Raw genomic sequence first — 13364 nt, forward strand, 5'->3', positions numbered from 1 at the left:
TACGATTCTGATAAATCGTTTTTATTGATGAACACACACACACACACACACACACCTTTACAGTGATGGATTCATGGACATATTAACACAATTCCATAATTCAATGTGCATTTGCTATTTCCAGAAATGAATTAAAAGACGTAACGTAAAGGCAGTGGGTCCATTTTGTACAGTAAAACCGTTGAAACTCGTCCCGCAGCAGGTTTTCTCCAACTGCCACTTTCAAGATGGCGGCGACGTAAGTAGGACTCAGCGTATTGATGCCTGTCGTCCAATCAGCGATCTCTCAGGTCTCCAACTGGGACAAACCCTTTCCGTTTTCGGTAACGTTGTGTTTTGCACCTCAGGGCCACCGTACATACCTGTTCTCCTTAGAAAACTAAAAATACTATTAAAAACTACATCCCCAGACGATCTTTGGAGCAAAAATCCTAATATCTAATTAATTTTTATTCCTACTTAAATCTCTAATTAACTCCTCCCTTTCCTGAACATACTTACTGTATTCTAAAAAAATATGTTGTATTCTTTCTAATTTCCCACAATAACTACAGAAACCTGTATCATGTTTATTAATTACTTTAAGAGTTCTGTTTAAACCTGTATGTCCAAACCTTAATCTAGATATAATATCCTCTTCTTTTTTATTCCTGCTACGTTTCCTAAATTCTCCAACATTTTTTGGATGCTATAATAAAATCTTGCATTGCTTCCTCTATCCCACTGTTCCTGACATTTTTCCTTACATTTTACTAATATTTTTAATATTTAAATCAACAATACACTTTTTGCTGCATTCTTAGCAAAACTATCTGCCAGCTCATTTCCTGTTACTCCAATGTGAGCAGGAATCCAAACTAATCTAACCCAAGACCCATAATTCTAATCCTAAAAATTGAATGATTAATATCCAATATAATATCTTGCCTTGATTCTGAATTTTGTTCTAAAATACTTATTAATGCACTACTTGAATCTGAACAAATTATAACCTCCCTCTCTCTGTTTCCATTAAAAGCATTAATTCACCTGTATCCACTGTTAACTGGTCTGTTATTCTTCTATTTCTCATAATATCTAAATCCAGAATTAGAAATGCTATTCCTATATTGTCATTTCACATTTTGGAAGCGTCTGTATATATTTGTATATACTCTGCATATTCTTTACTTTCCACCTCTTTCTTTTCTAGTTGTTTTCCTTTTTCCAATAAACTTAAATCAACTTCAGCTTTTCCAATTATCCATGGTGGAATAACAGGAGTAACAATCACAGGACTAATTAAACTATAATTTATTCCTACATCTCTTATTTTATTTTTATAATCCACCCAAAACTATTAATTAGCTTTTTTTCTTTTTCTTGACAAGGTTGTAGCAGAACATGGAGGATCATTTAATATTTGCCCAGTAAATTATGGCTGCTTGTTTTAGACGGATGTTTTCTCATCCGTCTCAACTTGTGGAGCTGAAACTGGGGTCGTTTTCATCGCTCCGCAAAACCGTCGACATCAGAACTGGGCCTTTGTTTCCGGATGGGGGGGCGGGGCTTATTTTCTTCTAAATTACCAGTTTATTTAATGATTGCAATAAGCAGTTACAATAATTCTGAATTACTACGGACCTCTGGTTCCCAGTTGGAAGATCCAAGACAGAAGTGGACTCATCATCACTCACTAAACTTTAATATTTTGAGGAGAAACTGCATTCAACAACCAACACATGGCAGAATAAAGACGAAGGATCTCTGGTGACGTCACTCTGTGGCGGTGGGTTCAAAGTTCATGCAAGGCTAAATATTGTGCGTAACTAAAGGTGGAGGAGGAATCACACAGGGAAGTCAGCAACCAAACCGGTCTGGATGGCGGGGGTCTGGATGGGGGGTCTGGATGGCGGGGGGGGGGGTCTGGATGGCGGGGGTCCGGTCGGATGGTGGGGGGCCTGGTGGTCTGAAAAGCTGCTCAGATTCACAGAAAACCCCTGAAGCCGTTTGGACCCGGCTGAACTTTAAAATACATGAAAAAAACTCACTTTAAATATAATAACAGAGTGATGAAATGCCTTGCTGCTGAAATGTGCTATACAAATAAAGTTTGATTTGATTTGATTTGATTTGATAATCTGGAGGTATGAGATAACTTAGAGGAAAACATGCAGCATTCTGGGTCCAACAGAACATTTTAAAGATGGTTCTACAGAAACCAGAACCAAGACACTGAAAACCTGAACAACTGAAACCAGAACCTTAGAAAAATGAAACAGGAAGTAAGGGGAACCAGCAGGACTGACCCAAACATCTTGGTTAAAACTAAATTCTGACTCTCAGATCAGAACCTGAAGGAACCCAAAACCCACCAGAACCTCTCGGGAGCTCAGTCTTTACAGAAACACACGTTATAGGAACCCGTGACAGTCAGATGATCCGATGGACCGAGGAGAAACCGTCCGAATCACAGCTTCAGTTGGAAGCAGGTGGCCTAGAAGCCCTGGACGTGGCAGTACGCCTCCAGCGACGAGAAGATGATGTACATCAACCACAGGCTGAAGAACAGGCAGGAAGTCAGGATTTTAGGAACACGCGGCCCGCCGAGCTCCCCGCCGATGGCTGGCCGGCGCCGGTAGATCAGGACGGCGATGCAGATGAAAGCAAAGATGGTGAAGAGCGTGACGGAGAAGGCCAGCGTTCCCGGGTCCACCCTGAACTCCTGGCCCTTGCTGTAGTGGTAGATGGCGGCGATGGACCACGCCACGCCAATGCCCAGGAAGACGTTGACAGCGTTACTTCCTGTAACGTTCCCGATGGAGGCGTCCGCGTATTGGTCCTGGGTTGCTGCTACTTTACTGGCAAAGGTGTCTGACGAAGAGAGACGAAGAAAACAAAAAGTTCTTTCAGTGACCAGAGTCCTGCTGGTCTGACGGCTGAACTGACTTCTGGTTCAGCATTTTGCTAACTTGGAAAAGTTCAGCGCTCTTAGCTTCCCCTAAATTAATTTCTCCACACAAATTTGAAAGCGATAATTTACTGGGCTGTATTGTAAACTGCCAGTTGAGTAAAGTTCAGCGTCTGTGTTGAGGTCTTGGTTTTCACCGGTTGTGAATTCTGCAGGTCGTTAGTTTATGTTCATGCGGATCTACAGGCTGTAGTTCTACAGTAAACTGGTTAATGCTTTCTGACTGAAGTCGCTCTAGAAAACCAAAATGTTCCACAGAATCACGTAGCGCCTGGTGGGAACCAGTTTAATCTGACCTAAGAACTGGGATTTCTGTTTCCACAGGAAACGTCCCATCAAAGAGGTCAGAGGTCACACCTGGTTCTACAGTCCTTCACTGGTCGTTTATAAATCACTGGACGGAATAAAGATCTGCTGCTGGATCAACCTGCTGGTTCTGGTTCTGGTTCAGGTTCTGCAACAGAACCAGAACCAAACATGGAAAAGCAGCTGTCAGCTTCTATGCAAAGATCTGGAACAAACTTCCAGAAAACTGAAAAACAGTCGAAACCCTGAGTGCTTTTAAACCTGGTAAGTGCTGCTTTAGAAACGTAATCAATAAAATATTGATCAATAATCTGATGTGTGATGATAGCAGAATGTAACCTTGTTCTGTTTCTATCACTTTGTATTTTTGTGTTTTTATGATTAAAGCTCTTGTAGCACATTAGGAGCACTGAGGAGGAGATCCAGCTGTTGAGTTCAGGTTGTTGGACCAGAGAGACTCTAAGAGCTGCAGGACACCGGCCCTCCAGAACCAGTACTGCCCACCCCTGACATAGACTAAGGGTGTTTTTCCCCAACCTGTGACTATTCCTCTCCGACTGAACCAGACTTTCTAGTCAAACAAACTGGAGTTTAATGAAAGCCAACTAAACAAGGCTGGTGTGAACGCACCCTAAATCTGTTTTTACTGGCTGCGGTATCAACCTTAGCTTGTGTCACACCTGGTACTGAAGTACCCAACGCGACGAACACCACGGCAGTGACGGAGTCTTTGAGGCCGACCGTGCAGCCAAAATGCGACGCCAGGTCTCCGATGATGGCGGTCAGCATGCCGATGACAGAGATGGAGACGACGAAGCAGGCCCAGCCGTTCCAGTAGTCCGTTGGAGGAACGAAGGCAAACAGAAGCTTCCAGAAGACAGTCAGGAAGTGCATGACATAGTCAAAACAGGAAGGTATTTTCTCTTCACCACAGTCATCATCATCATCACCACCTGAGGAAAGAGACAACATTCCCTGTTGCTTCGTGTGAAAAACTCAGAAGCAGTTTTTCTTCCTTCAGTTTGTACCTGAGCTGACAGTGATGGCCTCCACAAACTGCTCCCTCCAGCTGTTCGTCCCGATCACCAGAGCCAGGTTGGTCTTCTTAATCAGTTTATCCACCGTGTTCTGAAACCAGACCAAACTTGAACGGAAAGTCTACCTTTCTGGCCATAAACCAGTGGTTACTCTGAAGACAGACTGAATGCTGTACAAAGTGGCCTGATGTAAGAACTGGGATACCAAACCGCTGGTGGACAACCAGTGTTCTTACCAGAGCTCCGTCTCTGTACATGTTAAGCTGCAGCCTGGATCCAGTGCAAACAGACCTCCTGATATTTGGGAGGAACCCAAAAGGCAGAGGTGGGATTTTAGGGATTTACTCTCACCTTGAACTCGTACGATTCCTCGATGATGACCTCCAGTCGGACGTGTTCGCCCAACGTTGGTCTGCCCATCTCTGCGATCCGCCGCTCCTCCTCCTCCTTCTGTGTCAAAACGTCCTCACACACCCCATCTGACAAAGGTCACATGGTTTGTTTAGCTGCAGGCCAACACAGGTAGTGAGTTTTGAAATGAATGCAGAGTTATCTTCTCTGAGTTCTCCAGACTCTGATCTCCTGATCTCAGTTTGTCTTCAAACTCAACTGTTCTGCCTACTGATGGATGGATGGATGGATGATGGATGGATGATGGGTGGATGGATGGATGATGGGTGGATGGATGATGGGTGGATGGATGGATGATGGATGGATGGATGATGGGTGGATGGATGGATGATGGGTGGATGGATGATGGGTGGATGGATGGATGATGGATGGATGGATGATGGGTGGATGGATGGATGATGGGTGGATGGATGATGGATGATGGATGGATGATGGGTGGATGGATGATGGGTGGATGGATGGATGATGGATGGATGGATGATGGGTGGATGGATGGATGATGGGTGGATGGATGGATGATGGATGGATGGATGATGGGTGGATGGATGGATGATGGGTGGATGGATGATGGGTGGATGGATGGATGATGGATGGATGGATGATGGGTGGATGGATGGATGATGGGTGGATGGATGATGGGTGGATGGATGGATGGATGGATGATGGATGATGGGTGGATGGATGATGGATGGATGGATGGATGATGGATGGATGGATGATGGATGGATGGATGATGGGTGGATGGATGGATGATGGGTGGATGGATGATGGGTGGATGGATGGATGATGGATGGATGGATGATGGATGATGGATGGATGATGGGTGGATGGATGATGGGTGGATGGATGGATGGATGGATGATGGATGGATGGGTGGATGGATGATGGATGGATGGATGGATGATGGATGGATGGATGATGGATGGATGGATGATGGATGGATGGATGGGTGGGTGGTTGGATGGCTGGCTGGATGGGTGTATGGATGATGGTTGGATGGATGATGGATGGGTGGATGGATGGATGGATGGATGGATGATGGATGATGGATGGATGATGGATGGATGATGGATGATGGATGGATGGATGGATGATGGATGGATGGATGATGGGTGGATGGATGGATGATGGATGGATGGATGATGGATGGATGGATTGATGGATGATGGATGGATGGATGGATGGATGGAAGGATGGATGGATGGATGGATGGATGATGGGTGGATGGATGGATGATGGATGGATGGATGATGGGTGGATGATGGATGATGGGTGGATGGATGGATGGATGGATGATGGATGGATGGATGGATGGATGGATGGATGATGGGTGGATGGATGGATGATGGATGGATGGATGATGGATGGATGGATGGATGGATGATGGATGGATGGATGGATGGATGATGGATGGATGGATGGATGGATGGATGATGGATGGATGATGGATGGATGGATGATGGGTGGATGGATGGATGATGGATGGATGGATGATGGATGATGGATGGATGATGGATGGATGGATGTATGATGGATGGATGATGGATGGATGATGGATGGATGGATGGATGGTGGATGGATGGATGGATGTTGGTTGGATGGCTGGATGGATGGATGGATGATGGATGGATGGATGGATGGATGGATGGATGATGGATGGATGGATGGATGGATGGATGGATGGATGGATGGATGGGTTGGATGGATGGATGTTGGATGGATGGATGTTGGTTGGATGGATGGATGGATGATGGATGGATGGATGGTTGGATGGATGGTTGGATGATGGGTGGATGGTTGGTTGATGGATGGATGGATGATGGATGGATGGATGGATGGATGGATGGATGGATGGATGGATGGATGGATGATGGTTGATGGATGGATGATGAATGGATGGATGATGGATGGATGGATGGATGGATGGATGATGGATGGATGGATGGATGGATGGATGGATGGATGATGGATGGATGGATGGATGATGAATGGATGGATGATGGATGATGAATGGATGGATGGTGGATGGATGGATGGATGATGGATGGATGGATGGATGGATGGATGATGGATGGGTGATGGATGGATGGATGATGGAAGGATGGATGGATGATGAATGGATGGATGATGGATGATGGATGGATGATGGATGGATGGATGGATGATGGATGGATGATGGATGGATGATGGATGGATGGATGATGGATGGATGGATGGATGATGGATGGATGGATGGATGGATGATGGATGGATGGATGGATGGATGGATGGATGATGGATGGATGGATGATGGATGGATGGATGGATGATGGATGATGGGTGGATGATGGATGGATGGATGGATGATGGATGGATGGATGGATGATGGATGGATGATGGATGGATGGATGGATGATGGATGGATGGATGATGGATGGATGGATGGATGATGGATGGATGGATGGATGGATGGATGATGGATGGATGGATGATGGATGGATGGATGATGGATGGATGGATGGATGATGGATGGGTGGATGATGGATGGATGGATGGATGATGGATGGATGGATGGATGATGGATGGATGGATGATGGGTGGATGGATGGATGGATGATGGATGGATGGATGATGGAGGGATGGATGGATGATGGATGATGGGTGGATGATGGATGGATGGATGGATGATGGATGGATGGATGGATGATGGATGGATGGATGATGGGTGGATGGATGGATGGATGATGGATGGATGGATGATGGATGGATGGATGGATGATGGATGATGGATGATGGATGGATGGATGATGGATGGATGGATGATGGGTGAGGGGTGGGTGGTTGATGGATGGATGGATGGATGATGGGTGGATGGATGGATGGATGGATGGATGATGGGTGGATGGATGGATGGATGATGGATGGATGGATGGATGGATGGATGGATGATGGATGGATGGATGATGGATGGATGATGGATGGATGATGGATGGATGTATGATGGATGATGGATGATGGATGGATGGATGATGGATGGATGGATGGATGGATGGATGGATGGATGATGGATGGATGGATGGATGGATGGATGGATGATGGATGGATGGATGATGGATGGATGGATGGATGGATGGATGGATGATGGATGGATGGATGGATGGATGGATGGATGATGGATGGATGATGGATGGATGGATGATGGATGGATGGATGGATGGATGTTGGATGGATGGATGGATGGCTGTTGGATGGATGGATGGATGGATGGATGGATGATGGATGGATGGATGGATGATGGATGAATGGATGATGGATGGATAATGGATGTATGGATGATGGATGGATGGATGATGGATGGATGATGGATGCTGGGTGGATGGATGGATGGATGATGGATGGTGGGTGGATGGTTGGATGATGGATGATGGGTGGATGGATGATGGATGGATGATGGATGATGGATGATGGGTGGATGGATGGATGGATGGATGATGGATGGATGGAGGATGGATGGATGATGGATGGATGATGGATGATGGATGGATGGATGGATGATGGATGGATGGATGATGGATGGATGGATGGATGATGGATGGATGGATGGATGATGGATGGATGGATGATGGATGGATGGATGATGGGTGGATGGATGATGGATGATGGATGGGTGGATGGATGGATGGATGATGGATGATGGGTGGATGGATGATGGATGGATGGGTGGATGGATGGATGGATGATGGGTGGGTGGATGGATGGATGGATGATGGATGATGGATGGATGGATGATGGGTGGATGGATGGATGATGGATGGATGGATGATGGGTGGATGATGGATGATGGGTGGATGGATGGATGGATGGATGGATGATGGATGGATGGATGGATGGATGGATGGATGATGGGTGGATGGATGGATGATGGATGGATGGATGATGGATGGATGGATGGATGGATGATGGATGGATGGATGGATGGATGATGGATGGATGGATGGATGGATGGATGATGGATGGATGATGGATGGATGGATGATGGGTGGATGGATGGATGATGGATGGATGGATGATGGATGATGGATGGATGATGGATGGATGGATGGATGATGGATGGATGATGGATGGATGGATGGATGGATGGATGATGGATGGATGGATGGATGATGGATGGATGGATGGATGGATGGATGGATGATGGATGGATGGATGGATGGATGGATGGATGGATGGATGGATGATGGATGGATGGATGGATGGATGGATGATGGGTGGATGGATGGATGATGGATGGATGGATGATGGATGGATGGATGGATGGATGATGGATGGATGGATGGATGGATGGATGGATGGATGATGGGTGGATGGATGGATGATGGATGGATGGATGATGGATGGATGGATGGATGATGGATGGATGGATGGATGGATGGATGATGGATGGATGGATGGATGATGGATGGATGGATGATGGATGGATGGATGGATGGATGATGGATGGATGGATGGATGGATGGATGGATGGATGATGGTTGGATGGATGGATGATGGATGGATGGATGATGGATGGATGGATGGATGGATGATGGATGGATGGATGGATGGATGATGGATGGATGGATGGATGGATGGATGATGGATGGATGATGGATGGATGGATGATGGATGGATGGATGGATGATGGATGGATGGATGATGGATGATGGATGGATGATGGATGGATGGATGGATGATGGATGGATGGATGGATGGATGATGGATGGATGGATGATGGATGGATGGATGGATGATGGATGGATGGATGGATGGATGATGGATGGATGGATGGATGGATGGATGGATGATGGATGGATGGATGATGGATGGATGGATGGATGGATGGATGATGGTTGGATGATGGATGGATGGATGGATGATGGATGGATGGATGGATGATGGATGGATGGATGATGGATGGATGGATGGATGATGGATGGATGGATGATGGATGGATGGATGGATGGATGGATGATGGATGGATGGATGGATGATGGATGGATGGATGATGGATGGATGGATGATGGATGGATGGATGGATGATGGATGATGGGTGGATGGATGATGGATGGATGGATGGATGATGGATGGATGGAGGATGATGGATTGATGGATGATGGGTGGATGGATGGAGGATGGATGGATGATGGATGGATGGATGATGGATGATGGATGGTTGGTTGATGGATGGATGGATGATGGATGGATGGATGGATGATGGATGGATGGATGATGGATGATGGATGGATGGATGGATGATGGATGATGGATGGATGGATGGATGGATGATGGATGGATGGATGGATGGATGGATGGATGATGGATGGATGGAATGGATGGATGGGTGGATGGATGGATGGATGATGGTTGATGGATGGATGATGGTGGATGATGAATGGATGGATGATGGATGGATGGATGGATGATGGATGGATGGATGGATGATGGATGGATGGATGATGGATGGATGATGGATGGATGGATGGATGGATGATGGATGATGGATGGATGATGGATGGATGGATGGATGGATGATGGATGGATGATGGATGGATGGATGATGGATGGATGGATGGATGGATGGATGATGGGTGGATGGATGATGGATGATGGATGGATGGATGATGGATCGATGGATGGATGATGGGTGGATGGATGATGGATGGATGGATGATGGATGGATGGATGATGGATGGATGATGGATGGATGATGGATGATGGATGATGGATGGATGGATGATGGATGGATGATGGATGGATGGATGGATGATGGGTGGATGGATGGATGATGGATGGATGATGGATGGATGATGGATGATGGATGGATGTTTGATGGATGGATGGATGATGGATGGAGGATGTTGGGTGGATGGATGGATGATGGATGGATGGATGATGGATGGATGGATGGATGATGGATGGATGGATGATGGGTGGATGATGGATGGATGGATGGATGATGGATGGATGGATGATGGATGGATGATGGATGGATGGATGGATGGATGGATGGATGGATGATGGATGGATGGATGGATGATGGATGGATGGATGATGGATGGATGGATGATGGATGGATGGATGGATGGATGGATGGATGGATGATGGATGGATGATGGATGGATGATGGGTGGATGATGGATGGATGATGGGTGGATGGATGATGGATGATGGGTGGATGGATGGATGATGGATGGATGATGGATGGATGGATGGATGATGGATGGATGGATGATGGATGGATAATGGATGGATGGATGATGGATGGATGGATGATGGATGGATGATGGATGATGGGTGGATGGATGGATGGTTGATGGATGATGGGTGGATGTATGGATGATGGATGATGGGTGGATGGATGATGGATGGATGATGGATGATGGATGATGGATGATGGGTGGATGGATGGATGATGGATGGATAATGGATGGATGGATGATGGATGGATGGATGATGGATGGATGATGGATGATGGGTGGATGGATGGATGGATGATGGATGATGGGTGGATGGATGGATGATGGATGATGGGTGGATGGATGATGGATGGATGATGGATGATGGATGATGGATGGATGGATGGATGATGGGTGGATGGATGGATGATGGATGGATGATGGATGGATGATGGATGATGGATGGATGAAGGATGGATGGATGGATGATGGATGGAGGATGATGGGTGGATGGATGGATGATGGATGGATGGATGATGGATGGATGGATGGATGATGGATGGATGGATGGATGGATGGATGGATGATGGATGATGGATAATGGATGATGGATGGATGGACGGATGGATGAACGGATGGATGTTGGATGGATGGATGATGGGTGGATGGATGGATGGATGATGGATGGATGGATGATGGATGGATGGATGGATGATGGATGATGGGTGGATGATGGATGGATGATGGATGGATGGATGATGGATGATGGGTGGATGGATGGATGATGGATGGATGATGGATGGATGGATGGATGATGGATGGATGGATGATGGATGGATAATGGATGGATGGATGATGGATGGATGGATGATGGATGGATGATTGATGATGGGTGGATGGATGGATGGATGATGGATGATGGGTGGATGGATGGATGATGGATGATGGGTGGATGGATGATGGATGGATGATGGATGATGGATGATGGATGATGGGTGGATGGATGGATGATGGATGGATGGATGATGGATGATGGATGGATGATGGATGGATGGATGGATGATGGATGGATGGATGATGGATGGATGGATGATGGGTGGATGGATGATGGATGGATGGAGGATGGATGGATGATGGATGATGGGTGGATGGATGATGGATGGATGGGTGGATGGATGGATGGATGATGGGTGGGTGGATGGATGGATGGATGATGGATGATGGATGGATGGATGATGGATGGATGGATGGATGGATGGATGGATGATGGGTGGATGGATGATGGATGGATGATGGATGATGGATGGATGGATGATGGATGGATGGATGGATGATGGATGGATGGATGATGGATGGGTGGATGGATGATGGATGATGGATGGATGGATGGATGCTGGATGGATGGATGGATGATGGATGGATGATGGATGATGGATGGATGGATGGATGGATGATGGGTGGATGGATGGATGGATGGATGATGGATGGATGGATGATGGATGGATGGATGATGGATGATGGGTGGATGATGGATGATGGATGGATGGATGATGGTTGGTTGGATGATGGATGGATGATGGATGGATGGATGGATGGATGGATGGATGGATGGATGGATGGATGGATGGATGGATGGATGGATGGATGGATGGATGGATGGATGGATGGATGGATGGATGGATGGATGATGGATGGATGGATGGATGGATGGATGGATGGATGGATGGATGGATGGATGGATGATGGATGGATGGATGATGGATGGATGATGGATGATGGATGGATGGATGATGGATGGATGGATGGATGGATGATGGATGATGGATGGATGGATGATGGGTGGATGGATGGATGGATGGATGATGGATGGATGGATGGATGATGGATGGATGGATGATGGATGATGGGTGGATGATGGATGATTGATGGATGGATGATGGATGGGTGGATGATGGATGGATGATGGATGATGGATGGATGATGGATGGATGGATGTTGGATGGATGTTGGATGGATGGATGGATGGATGGATGATGGATGGATGGATGGATGATGGATGGATGATGGATGGATGGATGGATGATGGATGGATGGATGGATGGATGATGGATGGATGGATGGATGGATGGATGGATGGATGGATGGATGGATGGATGGATGGATGGATGGATGATGGATGGATGGATGATGGATGGATGATGGATGATGGATGGATGGATGGATGGATGATGGGTGGATGGATGGATGGATGATGGATGGATGGATGGATGGATGGATGATGGGTGGATGGATGATGGATGATGGATGGATGATGGATGGATGATGGATGATGGATGGATGGATGGATGATGGATGGATGGATGGATGGATGGATGATGGATGATGGGTGGATGGATGATGGATGATGGATGGGTGGATGGATGGATGGATGATGGATGATGGGTGGATGGATGATGGATGGATGGG

General features: G+C 46.5%; 1 protein-coding gene across 6 annotated transcripts in view; it reads right to left on the reverse strand.

Moving 5' to 3' along the window:
- LOC122828924 (sodium/calcium exchanger 1-like) overlaps window positions 1–13364 on the reverse strand; it is a 26332-nt gene continuing 12968 nt past the window's right edge. For all 6 annotated transcript variants that reach the window (XM_044112982.1, XM_044112985.1, XM_044112987.1 and 3 more), the window contains 4 exons: window positions 4645–4772; window positions 4285–4384; window positions 3937–4209; window positions 1–2853 (listed from right to left, as the gene is read on the reverse strand). In XM_044112982.1, coding sequence (XP_043968917.1) covers window positions 2477–2853; window positions 3937–4209; window positions 4285–4384; window positions 4645–4772 — 878 coding nt within the window. In that variant the 3' untranslated portion in view covers window positions 1–2476. The remainder of the gene's footprint in view (window positions 2854–3936; window positions 4210–4284; window positions 4385–4644; window positions 4773–13364) is intronic.

Source organism: Gambusia affinis, linkage group LG04 (assembly GCF_019740435.1).
Source record: "Gambusia affinis linkage group LG04, SWU_Gaff_1.0, whole genome shotgun sequence".
Classification (NCBI taxonomy): domain Eukaryota; kingdom Metazoa; phylum Chordata; class Actinopteri; order Cyprinodontiformes; family Poeciliidae; genus Gambusia; species Gambusia affinis.